The sequence below is a fragment of the Eptatretus burgeri genome, chromosome 12 (genome assembly GCF_056783735.1).
Source record: "Eptatretus burgeri isolate ZD-2024b chromosome 12, Ebu_testis_v1, whole genome shotgun sequence".
NCBI classification, from domain to species: Eukaryota; Metazoa; Chordata; class Myxini; order Myxiniformes; family Myxinidae; genus Eptatretus; species Eptatretus burgeri.
Window position 1 is genome coordinate 1,798,207 of NC_140972.1, and position 14,621 is coordinate 1,812,827.

General features: G+C 37.0%; 1 protein-coding gene across 2 annotated transcripts in view; it reads right to left on the minus strand.

Annotated features, from left to right (window-relative positions):
• Window positions 1-2,990: 2,990 nt before the first annotated feature.
• LOC147014973 (proton channel OTOP2-like) overlaps window positions 2,991-14,621 on the minus strand; it is an 89,163-nt gene continuing 77,532 nt past the window's right edge. The window contains exon 6 of one of the 2 annotated variants that reach the window (XM_085849235.1): window positions 2,991-6,502. In XM_085849235.1, coding sequence (XP_085705361.1) covers window positions 6,477-6,502 — 26 coding nt within the window. In that variant the 3' untranslated portion in view covers window positions 2,991-6,476. The remainder of the gene's footprint in view (window positions 6,503-14,621) is intronic. The other variant, XR_015050170.1, reaches the window with a different exon arrangement.

Sequence of the window (14,621 nt, forward strand, 5' to 3'; positions counted from 1 at the left end):
AACTGTTTTAGGAATGACACAAATGTATTACTTATTATTAATTTTTTTTTTTTAATAATATTTCTCGGATATTGTTCCATAAAAAAATCATGTGTTGTTTGAATTTTCATTACCGGTATGCGTTTAACAGTTTTTGTAGTTTTCTTTCACAGATTTGTTGCAAAATGTCTGTCAAAAAACGCAAGTGGAATGATTCATATGTTGGTTTTGGCTTCACCTGTATGACAGAATGAGATGGAACTGAAAGACACCAATGCATGATTTGCAATTTGTTAATGAGCAATGGAAATTTGAAGCCATCAGGACTGAGAGAACATCTCGAAAGCAAGCACAGTAATCATGTTGGCACATCGATTGATGCTTTTAAGTTGAAAAGAGATCGTTATGATCAGAAAGCAACTCTTTAATCATATGGGTTTGCTGCTCCTGGGAAACCTCTTCTGGAAGCCTCCTACAAAGTTTCGTACATGATTGCCAAAGAAAAGAAGCCCCACACGATTGGAGAGACCCTATTGAAGCTCTGTGCACTGGAGATGGCTAAAATCGTGCTGTGAGAGGATGCCGTGAAGCAATTGAGTCAGGTGCCCTTGTCCAACGACACTGTACATCAGAGAATTAAAGACATGAGTCAGGACATAACAACCCAAGTTGTCAGTGAGATTAAACAGAGTCCTGCAAAAATCAGCATGCAGATCGATGAATCAACTGACGTTTCAAACCACAGTCAATTGCTTGTATTTGTACACTATGCACATGAAAAGAACATCAAGAAAGAGTTTTTATTTTGTGAATGACTCGAAACAGCAACCAAAGCAGTTGATGTATTCAAGCTGATCCAATCGTTCTTGGATCGCCATGAGTTAGGATGGGATTTGATTGAGTCTATTTGTATGGATGGAGCTCCTGCCATGATTGGCTAAAAATCTGGATTTGTTGCTATGGTCAAGGAGAAAGCTCCACATGTGCTCACCACACACTGTGTTCTACATCGCCAAGCTTTGGCATCCAAAACATTGCCAAAGAAACTTAAAGAAGTGATGGGAATAGTTGTGCAAACAGTCAACTTTATTCATGGACGTGTATTGAATCATTGGCTATTCCAAAAATTCTGTGATGAGATTGGAGCGGAACATAGTGTATTATTGTACCACACAGAGGTACGTTGGCTGAGTCGTGGTCGTGTTTTCAAAAGTGTAGTGGAAATTCAGGATGAAATTTTCGAATTCCTCAAGCATCAACAATCCCCCCTTGCAAATCATTTTGAAGATGAACATTTTATTGTTAGCCTGGGATATTTAGCTGATATTTTTAGTCTCCTCAATGAATTGAACATGTCAATGCAAGGAAGGGATGTGGACATTATTCAAGCCAGGGGAAAAGTTGGCGCATTTACAAGTAAATTACCTATTTGGAGTCGCCGTGTTGAAAGCGGAAACCTGGCAAACTTCCCAATCCTTGACAATATTCTTGTTGGAGATGGTAAATCATTGCCTGTAGAAATACTTCAAGAGGTCAAGAACCATTTGGAAGTCCTATGTACAAATTTTGAAGGTTACTTCTCAGATATTGATGATCTTAGCATTGAATCTGTTTGGATCCAAAACCCTTTCTCGTTTGATATATCGAGATTGCATGACAACGATTCAGCAAAGGATTATTTCATTGACTTCCAAGAAGACCCAAGAAAGAAAGCTGATTTTGAAAGGGCTGGGATGTATGTCAAGCAGTTTTGGTGTGAGCAAATCGCAGCTTACCCAAACTTGGCTTTGAGGGCAATGAATGTTTGGTTCCCTTCACAACTACGTACCTTTGTGAAACAGGATTCTCTGCATTATTAAATCTGAAATCAAAGTGGAGAAATCGACTTGATGTATCAGATGACATGCGAGTAGCATTGTCAGTAACTGTACCCCGATTCCATATTTTGATTGCACAAAAATAACATCAAATATCTCACGAGGTTAGTAAGAGTGTGTTATGTGGTCGAGATATTGAAAAACTTGCACAATCAAGTTTGTTTTCTTCTTTTGTGTAATAAAACTCAACTACAAGAAGTAAAGTTGCTGAGTTATAATCTGAAATAGGTGAATCAAGGTTATATTGTAAAATACTTGTAGCTGTTTGTATATTTGTAATTTCTCGGTTATTTTTTATTTTTATTTTGTAAATATATATGATAAATGCTTATGATTGCCTTTCATGTTCTATTCCTAGCTATCCATATCTAAAATAAATTCAAGCTATTGACATCTTTGGAATTCATGCTGTCAACTGCAGGACTGGTGATGATGATGATTTCGACAGTCAAGCGAAGGGGGGTATGGGACCATTTTGGGCAATCCATTGGGGGTCTGGAATCATCAAAAGGTTAAGAACCCCTGTTTTAGACCATATAGTTGGGGAACTTCAGTCCCACTTTGAATGCTTAAACTATTATAAATGTATAGCTGGTCATGGAAATTTTAAGTACAAATGTAACTTCGGACATTTAAGGTGTGTTCATGTATTCTATATTACAAATCTTATAGTTTAACACTTTCATTGCAAGTGCACACTTCTGATTGTCAAGCCATTTTAGTAATCGATTTTATGCATCAACCAGTTAATGCTTAAACTTATGGAATTTGAAAGACAGCAAACAAAATTAACTGTTGATCAATGAAAGCATTTATTTATATATTATTGTGATAAAAATGCAACAAAAATACCTGTTATAAAAACAAACAAGAGAGACAAAGAATAACGTAAATAAAACATATTCACATTTTGTTAAAAACAAACAAAAGCACCATCCTTGATACATTCAAAACAAAGCTCACTCAAACAAAACAGATTACATGAGAACAAATTAACAGTTTCCAATAAAATGAAAAAAATTCCACCATGAAAAAAAACAAGGAATCAATGCTATATTTTTACATTTCAGTGTTCATAAACATTCGTTGGTTTAAAAGGTGATGATAAAATACAACAGAAATGATATGATTTAAATACAATGGCTATATTACACACACACACACACACACACACACACACACACACACACACACACACACACACACACACACACACACACACACACACACACACACACACACACATCAAAGATATGGTAATAGTTCATGATTGGTGGAATTTTCAATCCAAAATGGAGTTTCGTCATTATGATTGCATGCACACGTGATCTAATTGAAAACAATCTTTTGTGATTCGTGTGAAACGTGGCAAAGTGAAATATGAGGTTTGTATCTGAAATCTTATGATACGCTACATGTAATTCAACGGTGGCAAACAGATATATTTGTATCAATATTGTTATGGATTATTAACTTTTCACAATGGAAAGAAAACAAAATTGGTTTCTTGCCAAATGACTTGACTTTTCATGTACCACGTTAATAAATACAATTAACTCTGTGGATTCTTTTTCATATCTCACGTTCATAAAATACGAAGAATTAACAATATCATGAATGATATTATCATTGCACAGGCCGAGCATAAGACCCTACAGATATACAGAGTCACCTCTGAGCTGCCCTGCTTGGGTTCGATTCTCAACCCAGCTATAAATTGACATCCCGGTGTTTCCCAGGTCGGGAGAGATATCAATATGTGTGCCATCTTCTGGATCATGGTTTTGGATCAGTCAGCGACTGACTTTGGAGGCCAACTTTGAAATGTGGTGTGCGCAAGAAATATCATGGCTAATCGTGAGACCCAGAAGTTTGAATGACTGAACTTCGCCACTCCAACAAATAAATTAAACTTTGCAGGTGTATGATTTCTCTTCGATATTTATTTTAGTTATGTTAAACAAATAATCAAAATGCTTGAAACATTAGGGTAAAGTACTCCTCAAAATGCTTGCTATACAAAAAAGAATGTTCATAGATTCCTGCCAGAAGAATAGTATACCTACTATATGCTAATGGCCAAATTACCATCGCATTTCACTTTGTCTTAAATAATTACCCTTGCCAAAGGAGAGGATATTGTGTTTAGGTCCGTTTGTTTGTCTGTCAGTCTGCACAGAACTTTCGTGTCTTTCTCTGCAACTCTTTGTTGTTGGATTGAGACGAAATTTTCATCATTGGTGCGACCGCTCATGTAAAATCTTTTAATAATAATTATGACATCATAGGTCAAGAGGTGTGGCAGCCATATTGGAAAAAAGGAGAAACTTTGGACCTCTATTTCTGAAACCGCACCAAGGAACAAATTGCAACTTGGCACATGGCAAGTACTCCTCATGGGGAATAAGTGTGATTTTTTTATGACGTCAAAGGTGCCTTCGTTATGACGTCATAAGTGCATATGAGGAACGCTACATCAGATCAGTATGAAAATTTTTAAGGGTGATTTTTTTTGGTCACTTGGGATAAAATGGTCACTTGATAATTAACTATGGATAAAATGGTCACATAAAAAAAAATTGATGACGTTATTGGTCACATGATTCGGCAGCCTTTTTTTAAGCTTCAAATATCTTCTCTGAAGTGGCTGAACAGATCGAGGAAAAACTTTACACGTATGACCGCCTATCCATGAGGAACAAAAGGTTCACACATATGACATCAAAGGTCACATGGTTTGGCAGCCATATTGGATTGAAGAAAATATTAAATAATGTTTTCTCTGGAACCGCTTAATTAATCAAAGTGAAACTTCATATTTATGATCTCGTGGTGATGGGGAATACATATTTTAATGTTAAACTTGATCGGACGCATGGTCTTGCAGCCAGACCATTGTGGCCATTGGCAATATTGTGTGGCCATTGGCAACTCAAGGGTGGGCCATTACGATGTTTGTTTCTTTCCCTCCACTGCCAAACTCTGGAAATCTTTACCTTTTCATGTCTTCCCAAACACTTATGACCTTCCCCTTTTCAAAAAGCAGATTTTTTTTTACTTCCTCAAAAACTTTTCTATCAATGTAGTTCTTTTATTTAAGGCTTGGCCTCGATGAGGACTATTTAGTCCATGACTGAAGTCTTCAACATAAAAAAGAATTATTAAATTTTTTGATAAGGTTTGTTTTTGTTATTTGATTTATTTATGTTTTTTTAATGAGGCTCACTTGGCTGTGCCTGGATGGTTTTGAGAGTAGAGGAGTCGCAGCTGAAATGCGAATCCTATCCAGGTTCCTCCTGATGACTTTATCTTTGCTTTTTGCTTATTTGAGTTCCTTATGATGACTCTAATGCAGGACTGGTACCTATTTGGTCTTGCATTTGATTTGTATTGAATATATTTTAATCTCATTCTAAATTCAATTGAATAATGAATAATAATAAAAAGGTCATGGGTCAGGGTCAGGTGTCCGATCAAAGCAGGGTTACATCAAAGTGGGACGTCTTGGTACCTGGTCATCACTGCCTGCAGTTATAAAGTGGCAGTTCTAGTTGCGTCTCTTATTAATCACGTAACACATCAGTACACAAACACCACACAAAATACACCACACAAAACAGGTCCTGACGAGGGTCTGCAATCTCTGATTGCTCTTTTTCTAGTTGGTCTTGTGTTTGCTAGACAACTTATAAAATAAAAACTCACATTGTTATTTTGAAAAACAAAACTTCTTGCAATAAAGGCAGTGTGAGGATGTGCATTCCCTTGTCACAGAGCATAATGTGACAGATGAAAAACATTCATATTACTAAGGTGAGAACAAAAAACACCCTCAAAACACCAGGATAACAAAGTGTCCACAGCATATCTGTACTCTTTGGTAGCTCTGTGGCCTGGTATTGAGCAAGACCTTCAACAGATAATGCAAAGATCAGGAAATAAAAGTGCTTATTTGCCAGGAAATCCCATAACAGCTGAAATACTTTTATTATTTTATTTTGTATCCAGAGGCTGAGGCTATGCGAACAATTGAGATAAATCTTTAAGTGAAGAAAATATGCATAGAAGGATATAATCAGGCAATGGTCTGAATGCAGTGTGAATTATTAAATTGGCCACCTTTGCAGAGGTACAGCATCCCATTGGACTGAAGCATGGAGAAGTACATCACTGGATCGTTCGAAAGAAACTGCAGCATACATCTATCTAGTAAAACTGCAGCAGAACACTGCTGGCGTCAAATGGCACTTTTATAGATCCTGTTCCCTGGAAGAGATGAGTCAAAACTTCCCTGAAAAAGATAAATCCTTAATGGTATATTCATGAAGCATAATACGTGAACTGCACAATGTCTAACTATGATGAACGCAGTTGATAAAGTAACCGTCCTTGAGAGCGATTGTTAAGCGATCAAAGCGTGACATCATTTCTCACTCTACTGGTTACATGGTGAGAAGTCATTTATCTTGCTGGCTTTAAGCCGTAGAGAAAACTTCGAAAAGGCTGGCAACTGAGTGCATACGGTAGAAGATTCCCAGTGGCATGGTGAGGTTGATTACAAGCACCCAAGTGGTGAAACCGTAGAAATTCTGTCCGAAATCGCTCACCGTGTAAGACCTCTCACCAAAAGCTTCCAAAATCCACATCTATTGCACAAAAACACAAGCCAATGTCAAAAAAGAAGCAAAAATGCATGACAAATCTGGTTAAATTTTTATCAAGGTTTGTCTAAGATAATTAGTTGAAGAGAAAGACAAAAAATAAAGTATGAAGAAATAAATAAGCATCCTGCATGTGCCACTTGAGGTAGGGGAGAAGGGAGGGAGTACAATCTGGAAATTATGCACATACTATCGGAGGCCACTGTTTGTGGGAGATACGCTCCTGAAAAATGCCATGAATGTCGAATCCAAGAATGTTGGGGCATTGTTTCAAATGAAAAAGGAGAGATAGGTTCCTGGTGGTTCGTGATTCATGAAGGAAAAATAAAAAAAATCCCGGGAAAAACCAAGAAAACGCCCGGGAAAAACTGTGAATATGCCTGGGAAAAAACAAACCGTAAATATGTCCGCGAAAAACTGTGAATATGCCTGGGAAAAAAAACAAACCGTAAATATGTCCACGAAAAACTGTGAATATGTCTGGGAAAAAAACAAACCGTAAATATGTCCGCGAAAAACTGTGAATATGCCTGGGAAAAAAAAAAAACAAACCGTAAATATGTCCACGAAAAACTGTGAATATGTCTGGGAAAAAACAAACCGTAAATATGTCCGCGAAAAACTGTTAATATGCCTGAGAAAAAACAAACCGTAAATATGTCCGCGAAAAACTGTGAATACGCCTGGGGGAAAAAAAAAACGTCAATATGTCCACGAAAAACTGTGAATATGCCTGGAAAAAAAAAACAAACCGTAAATATGTCTGCGAAAAACTGTTAATATGCCTGGGAAAAAAAACAAACCGTAAATATGTCCGCGAAAAACCGTGAATATGTCTGGGAAAAAACAAACCGTAAATATGTCCGCGAAAAACTGTGAATATGCCTGGGAAAAAAAAACAAACGGTAAATATTTCCGCGAAGAACTGTGAATACGCCCGGGGGAAAAAAAAAAACCGTAAATATGTCCGCGAAAAATTGTGAATATGCCTGGGAAAAAAAAAACCGTAAATATGTTCGTGAAAAAGTGTGAATACGCCCGGGTGGGGGGGGGGGGGAAACTTGAATATGTCCGCGAAAAACTGTGAATACGCCCGGAGGAAAAAAACAGTAAATATGTCCACGAAAAACTGTGAATATGCCTGGGAAAAAAAACAAACCATAAATATGTCCGCGAAAAACTGTGAATATGTCTGGGAAAAAAACAAACCATGAATATGTCCGCGAAAAACTGTGAATACGCCTGGGAAAAAAAAACCGTGAATATGTCCATGAAAAACCATGAATATGTCCGTGAAAAAATGTGAATACGCCTGGGAAAAAACCGTGAATATGTCCCCTAAAACTGAATACGCCTGGGAAAAAAAAACGTGAATATGTCCGCGAAAAACTTTGAATACAGCTGGGAAAAAAACGTGAATATGTCCATGAAAAACTGTGAATATGTCTGTGAAAAAACCGTGAATATGTCCGCGAAAAACGTTAAATACACCTGGGAAAAAAAACGTGAATATGTCCATGAAAAACTGTGGTTATGTCTGGGACAAACTGCGAATACGCCTGGGAAAAAAAAAAAAACATGAATATTTCCGCGAAAAACTGCAAATACGCCTGGGAAAAAACACCTTAATATGTCCGTGAAAAAACTGTGAATACGCCTGGGGAAAAAAAAACCATAAATATGTCCATGAAAAACCATGAATATGTCCGCGAAAAAATGTGAATACGCCTGGGAAAAAACCGTGAATATGTCCCCTAAAACTGTGAATACGCCTGGGAAAAAAACGTGAATATGTCCAAGAAAAAATGTGAATATGTCTGTGAAAAAACCGTGAATATGTCCATGAAAAACCATGAATATGTCCGTGAAAAAATGTGAATACGCCTGGGAAAAAAACGTTAATATGTCCGCGAAAAAATGTGAATATGTCTGTGAAAAAAACCGTGAAGATATCCGCGAAAAACTGTGAACACGCCTGGGAAAAAAAACGTGAATATGTCTGCGAAAAACTTTGAATACACCTGCGAAAAAAAACATGAATATGTCCATAAAAAACTGTGGTTATGTCTGGGACAAACTGCGAATATGCCTGGGAAAAAAAAAACATGAATATTTCCGCGAAAAACTGCGAATACGCCTGGGAAAAAACACCTTAATATGTCCGCGAAAAAAATTTGAATACGCCTGGGGAAAAAAAAAACCGTGAATATGTCCGCGAAAAACTGTGAATATGTCTGCGAAAAAAACCATGAATATGTCTGTGAAAAAAACCGTGAATATTTCGCGAAAAACTTTGAATACACCTGGGAAAAAAAACGTGAATATGTCCATGAAAAACTGTGAATATGTCTGCGAAAAAAACCGTGAATATGTCCATGAAAAACTGTGAATATGTCTGCGAAAAAAACCGTGAATACGCCTGGGAAAAAAAAACCGTGAATACGCCTGGGGAAAAAAAAACGTAAATATGTCCGCGAAAAACTGTGAATACGCCTAGGAAAAAAAACGTGAATATGTCCGCGAAAAACTGAATACGCCTGTGAAAAAAAACCGTGAATATGTCCGCGAAAAACTTTGAATACACCTGGGAAAAAAAAACGTGAATATGTCCATGAAAAACTGTGAATATGTCTGCGAAAAAAACGGTGAATTCGCCTGGGGAAAAAAACCGTGAATTCACCTGGGAAAAAAAACCGTGAATATGTCCGAGAAAAACTGTGAATATGCCTGGGAAAAAAACGTGAATATGTCCGAGAAAAACTGTGAATACACCTGCGAAAAAACGGTGAATATGTCCGAGAAAAACTGTGAATATGCCTGCGAAAAAACCGTGAATATGTCCGAGAAAAACTGTGAATATTCCTGCGAAAAAAACGTGAATATGTCCGTGAAAAACTTTGAATACACCTGGAAAAAAACGTGAATATGTCCATGAAAAACTGTGAACATGTCTGTGAAAAAAACCGTGAATAGGTCTGTGAAAAAAACGGTGAATATGTGTGCGAAAAACTTTGAATACACCTGGGAAAAAAACGTGAATATGTCCGTGAAACACTGAATACACCTGTGAAAAAAAACGTGAATATGTCCGCGAAAAACTGTGAATATGTGTGGGAAAAAACCGTGAATATGTCCGCGAAAAACTGTGAGTACGCCTGGGAAAAACGTGAATATGTCCGCGAAACACTGAATACACCTGTGAAAAAAAACGTGAATATGTCCATGAAAAACTGTGAATATGTCTGGGAAAAAAAACCGTGAATATGTCCGCGAAAAACTGTGAATACGCCTGGGAAAAAAAACGTGAATATGTCCATGAAAAACTGTGAACATGTCTGTGTAAAAAACCGTGAATATGTCTGTGAAAAAAAACGGTGAATATGTCTGCGAAAAACTTTGAATACACCTGGGAAAAAAAAACGTGAATATGTCCATGAAAAACTGTGAATATGTCTGCGAAAAAAACGGTGAATTCGCCTGGGGAAAAAAACCGTGAATTCACCTGGGAAAAAAAACCGTGAATATGTCCGAGAAAAACTGTGAATATGCCTGGGAAAAAAACGTGAATATGTCCGAGAAAAACTGTGAATACACCTGCGAAAAAACGGTGAATATGTCCGAGAAAAACTGTGAATATGCCTGCGAAAAAACCGTGAATATGTCCGAGAAAAACTGTGAATATTCCTGCGAAAAAAACGTGAATATGTCCGTGAAAAACTTTGAATACACCTGGAAAAAAACGTGAATATGTCCATGAAAAACTGTGAACATGTCTGTGAAAAAAACCGTGAATAGGTCTGTGAAAAAAACGGTGAATATGTGTGCGAAAAACTTTGAATACACCTGGGAAAAAACGTGAATATGTCCGTGAAACACTGAATACACCTGTGAAAAAAAACGTGAATATGTCCGCGAAAAACTGTGAATATGTGTGGGAAAAACCGTGAATATGTCCGCGAAAAACTGTGAGTACGCCTGGGAAAAACGTGAATATGTCCGCGAAACACTGAATACACCTGTGAAAAAAAACGTGAATATGTCCATGAAAAACTGTGAATATGTCTGGGAAAAAAAACCGTGAATATGTCCGCGAAAAACTGTGAATACGCCTGGGAAAAAAAACGTGAATATGTCCATGAAAAACTGTGAACATGTCTGTGTAAAAAACCGTGAATATGTCTGTGAAAAAAAACGGTGAATATGTCTGCGAAAAACTTTGAATACACCTGGGAAAAAAAACGTGAATATGTCCATGAAAAACTGTGAATATGTCTGCGAAAAAAACCGTGAATACGCCTGGGAAAAAAAAACCGTGAATACGCCTGGGGAAAAAAAAACGTAAATATGTCCGCGAAAAACTGTGAATACGCCTAGGAAAAAAAACGTGAATATGTCCGCGAAAAACTGAATACGCCTGTGAAAAAAAACCGTGAATATGTCCGCGAAAAACTTTGAATACACCTGGGAAAAAAAAACGTGAATATGTCCATGAAAAACTGTGAATATGTCTGCGAAAAAAACGGTGAATTCGCCTGGGGAAAAAAACCGTGAATTCACCTGGGAAAAAAAACCGTGAATATGTCCGAGAAAAACTGTGAATATGCCTGGGAAAAAAAAACGTGAATATGTCCGAGAAAAACTGTGAATACACCTGCGAAAAAACCGTGAATATGTCCGAGAAAAACTGTGAATATTCCTGCGAAAAAAACGTGAATATGTCCGTGAAAAACTTTGAATACACCTGGAAAAAAACGTGAATATGTCCATGAAAAACTGTGAACATGTCTGTGAAAAAAACCGTGAATATGTCTGTGAAAAAAACGGTGAATATGTGTGCGAAAAACTTTGAATACACCTGGGAAAAAAACGTGAATATGTCCGCGAAAAACTGTGAATATGTGTGGGAAAAAACCGTGAATATGTCCGCGAAAAACTGTGAGTACGCCTGGGAAAAACGTGAATATGTCCGCGAAACACTGAATACACCTGTGAAAAAAACGTGAATATGTCCATGAAAAACTGTGAATATGTCTGGGAAAAAAAAACCGTGAATATGTCCGCGAAAAACTGTGAATACGCCTGGGAAAAAAAACGTGAATATGTCCATGAAAAACTGTGAACATGTCTGTGAAAAAAACCGTGAATATGTCTGTGAAAAAAACGGTGAATATGTCTGCGAAAAACTTTGAATACACCTGGGAAAAAAAACGTGAATATGTCCATGAAAAAGTGTGAACATGTCTGGGAAAAAAAAAAAACCGTGAATATGTCCGCGAAAAACTGTGAATACGCCTGGGGAAAAAACGTGAATATGTCCGCGAAAAACTTTGAATACACCTGGGAAAAAAACGTGAATATGTCCATGAAAAACTGGGAACATGTCTGTGAAAAAAACCGTGAATATGTCTGTGAAAAAAAACGGTGAATATGTCCGCGAAAAACTTTGAATACACCTGGGAAAAAAAACGTGAATATGTCCATGAAAAACTGTGAATATGTCTGCGAAAAAAACCGTGAATACGCCTGGGGAAAAAAACCGTGAATTCACCTGGGAAAAAAAAACCGTGAATATGTCCGAGAAAAACTGCGAATATGCCTGGGAAAAAAACGTGAATATGTCCGCGAAAAACTTTGAATACACCTGGGAAAAAAACGTGAATATGTCCATGAAAAACTGGGAACATGTCTGTGAAAAAAACCGTGAATATGTCTGTGAAAAAAAACGGTGAATATGTCCGCGAAAAACTTTGAATACACCTGGGAAAAAAAACGTGAATATGTCCATGAAAAACTGTGAATATGTCTGCGAAAAAAACCGTGAATACGCCTGGGGAAAAAAACCGTGAATTCACCTGGGAAAAAAAAACCGTGAATATGTCCGAGAAAAACTGCGAATATGCCTGGGAAAAAAACGTGAATATGTCCGAGAAAAACTGTGAATACGCCTGGGAAAAAAACGTGAATATGTCCGTGAAAAACTTTGAATACACCTGGGAAAAAAACGTGAATATGTCCATGAAAAACTGTGAACATGTCTGTGAAAAAAACCGTGAATATGTCTGCGAAAAACTTTGAATACACCTGGGAAAAAAACGGAATATGTCCATGAAAAACTGTGAATATGTCTGCGAAAAAAAACCGTGAATACACCTGGGAAAAAAACCGTGAATTCACCTGGGAAAAAAAACCTGAATATGTCCGAGAAAAACTGTAAATATGCGTGGGAAAAAAAACGTGAATATCTCCGAGAAAAACTGTGAATACGCCTGGGAAAAAAACGTGAATATGTCCATGAAAAACTCTGAATATGTCTGTGAAAAAAAACCGTGAATATGTCCGCGAAAAACTGTGAATATGTGTGGGAAAAAACCGTGAATATGTCCGCGAAAAACTGTGAATATGCCTGGGAAAAAAACGTGAATATGTCCGCGAAACACTGAATACACCTGTGAAAAAAAACGTGAATATGTCCATGAAAAACTGTGAATATGTCTGGAAAAAAAAACCGTGAATATGTCCGCGAAAAACTGTGAATACGCCTGGGAAAAAAAACGTGAATATGTCGATGAAAAACTGTGAATATGTCTGGGAAAAAAAACGTGAATATGTCGATGAAAAACTGTGAATATGTCTGGGAAAAAAAACTGTGAATATGTCTGTGAAAAACTGTGAATACGCCTGGGGAAAAAACGTGAATATGTCCATGAAAAACTTTGAATACACCTGGGAAGAAAAACGTGAATATGTCCATGAAAAACTGTGAATATGTCTGGGAAAAAAAACTGTGAATATGTCTGTGAAAAACTGTGAATACGCCCGGGGAAAAAAACGTGAATATGTCCGCGAAAAACTTTGAATACACCTGGGAAAAAAAACGTGAATATGTCCATGAAAAATTGTGAATATGTCCATGAAAAATTGTGAATATGTCTGTGAAAAAAAAAAAAACCGTGAATATGTCTGTGAAAAAATGTGAATACGCCTGGGAAAAAAACGTGAATATGTCCACGAAAAACTTTGAATACACCTGGGAAAAAAAACGTGAATATGTCCAGGAAAAACTTTATACGCCTGGGAAAAACTGTGAATACACCTGGGAAAAAAACGTGAATATGTCCACGAAAAACTTGGAATATGCCTGTGAAAAAAACCGTGAATATGTCCACGAAAAACTTTGAATATGTCTGTGAAAAAAACCGTGAATATGTCCATGAAAACTTTGAATATGCCTGGGAAAAAAACGTGAATATGTCCGAGAAAAACTGTGAATATGTCTGTGAAAAAAACCGTGAATATGACCACGAAAAACTTTGAATATGCCTGTGAAAAAAACCGTGAATATGTCCATGAAAAACTTTGAATATGCCTGGGAAAAAAACGTGAATATGTCCATGAAAAACTCTGAATATGTCTGTGAAAAAAACCGTGAATATGTCCGCGAAAAAGTGTGAATATGTGTGGGAAAAAACCGTGAATATGTCCGCGAAAAACTGTGAATACGCTTGGGAAAAAAACGTGAATATGTCCGCGAAACACTGAATACACCTGTGAAAAAAAACGTGAATATGTCCATGAAAAACTGTGAATATGTCTGGTAAAAAAAAACCGTGAATATGTCTGTGAAAAAAAACGTGAATATGTCCATGAAAAACTGTGAATATGTCTGGTAAAAAAAACCGTGAATATGTCCGCGAAAAACTGTGAATACGCCTGGGAAAAAAAACGTGAATATGTCCATGAAAAACTGTGAATATGTCTGGGAAAAAAAAAACCGTGAATATGTCCGCGAAAAACTGTGAATACGCCTGGGGAAAAAAACGTGAATATGTCGATGAAAAACTGTGAATATGTCTGGGGAAAAAAAAACCGTGAATATGTCCGCGAAAAACTGTGAAAAGGCCTGGGGAAAAAAACGTGAATATGTCCGCGAAAAACTTTGAATACACCTGGGAAAAAAAAACGTGAATATGTCTATGAAAAACTGTGAATATGTCTGGGAAAAAAAAACCGTGAATATGTCTGTGAAAAAAACCGTGAATATGTCCGTGAAAAACTGTGAATACGCCTGGGAAGAAAAAGGTGAATATGTCCATGAAAAATTGTG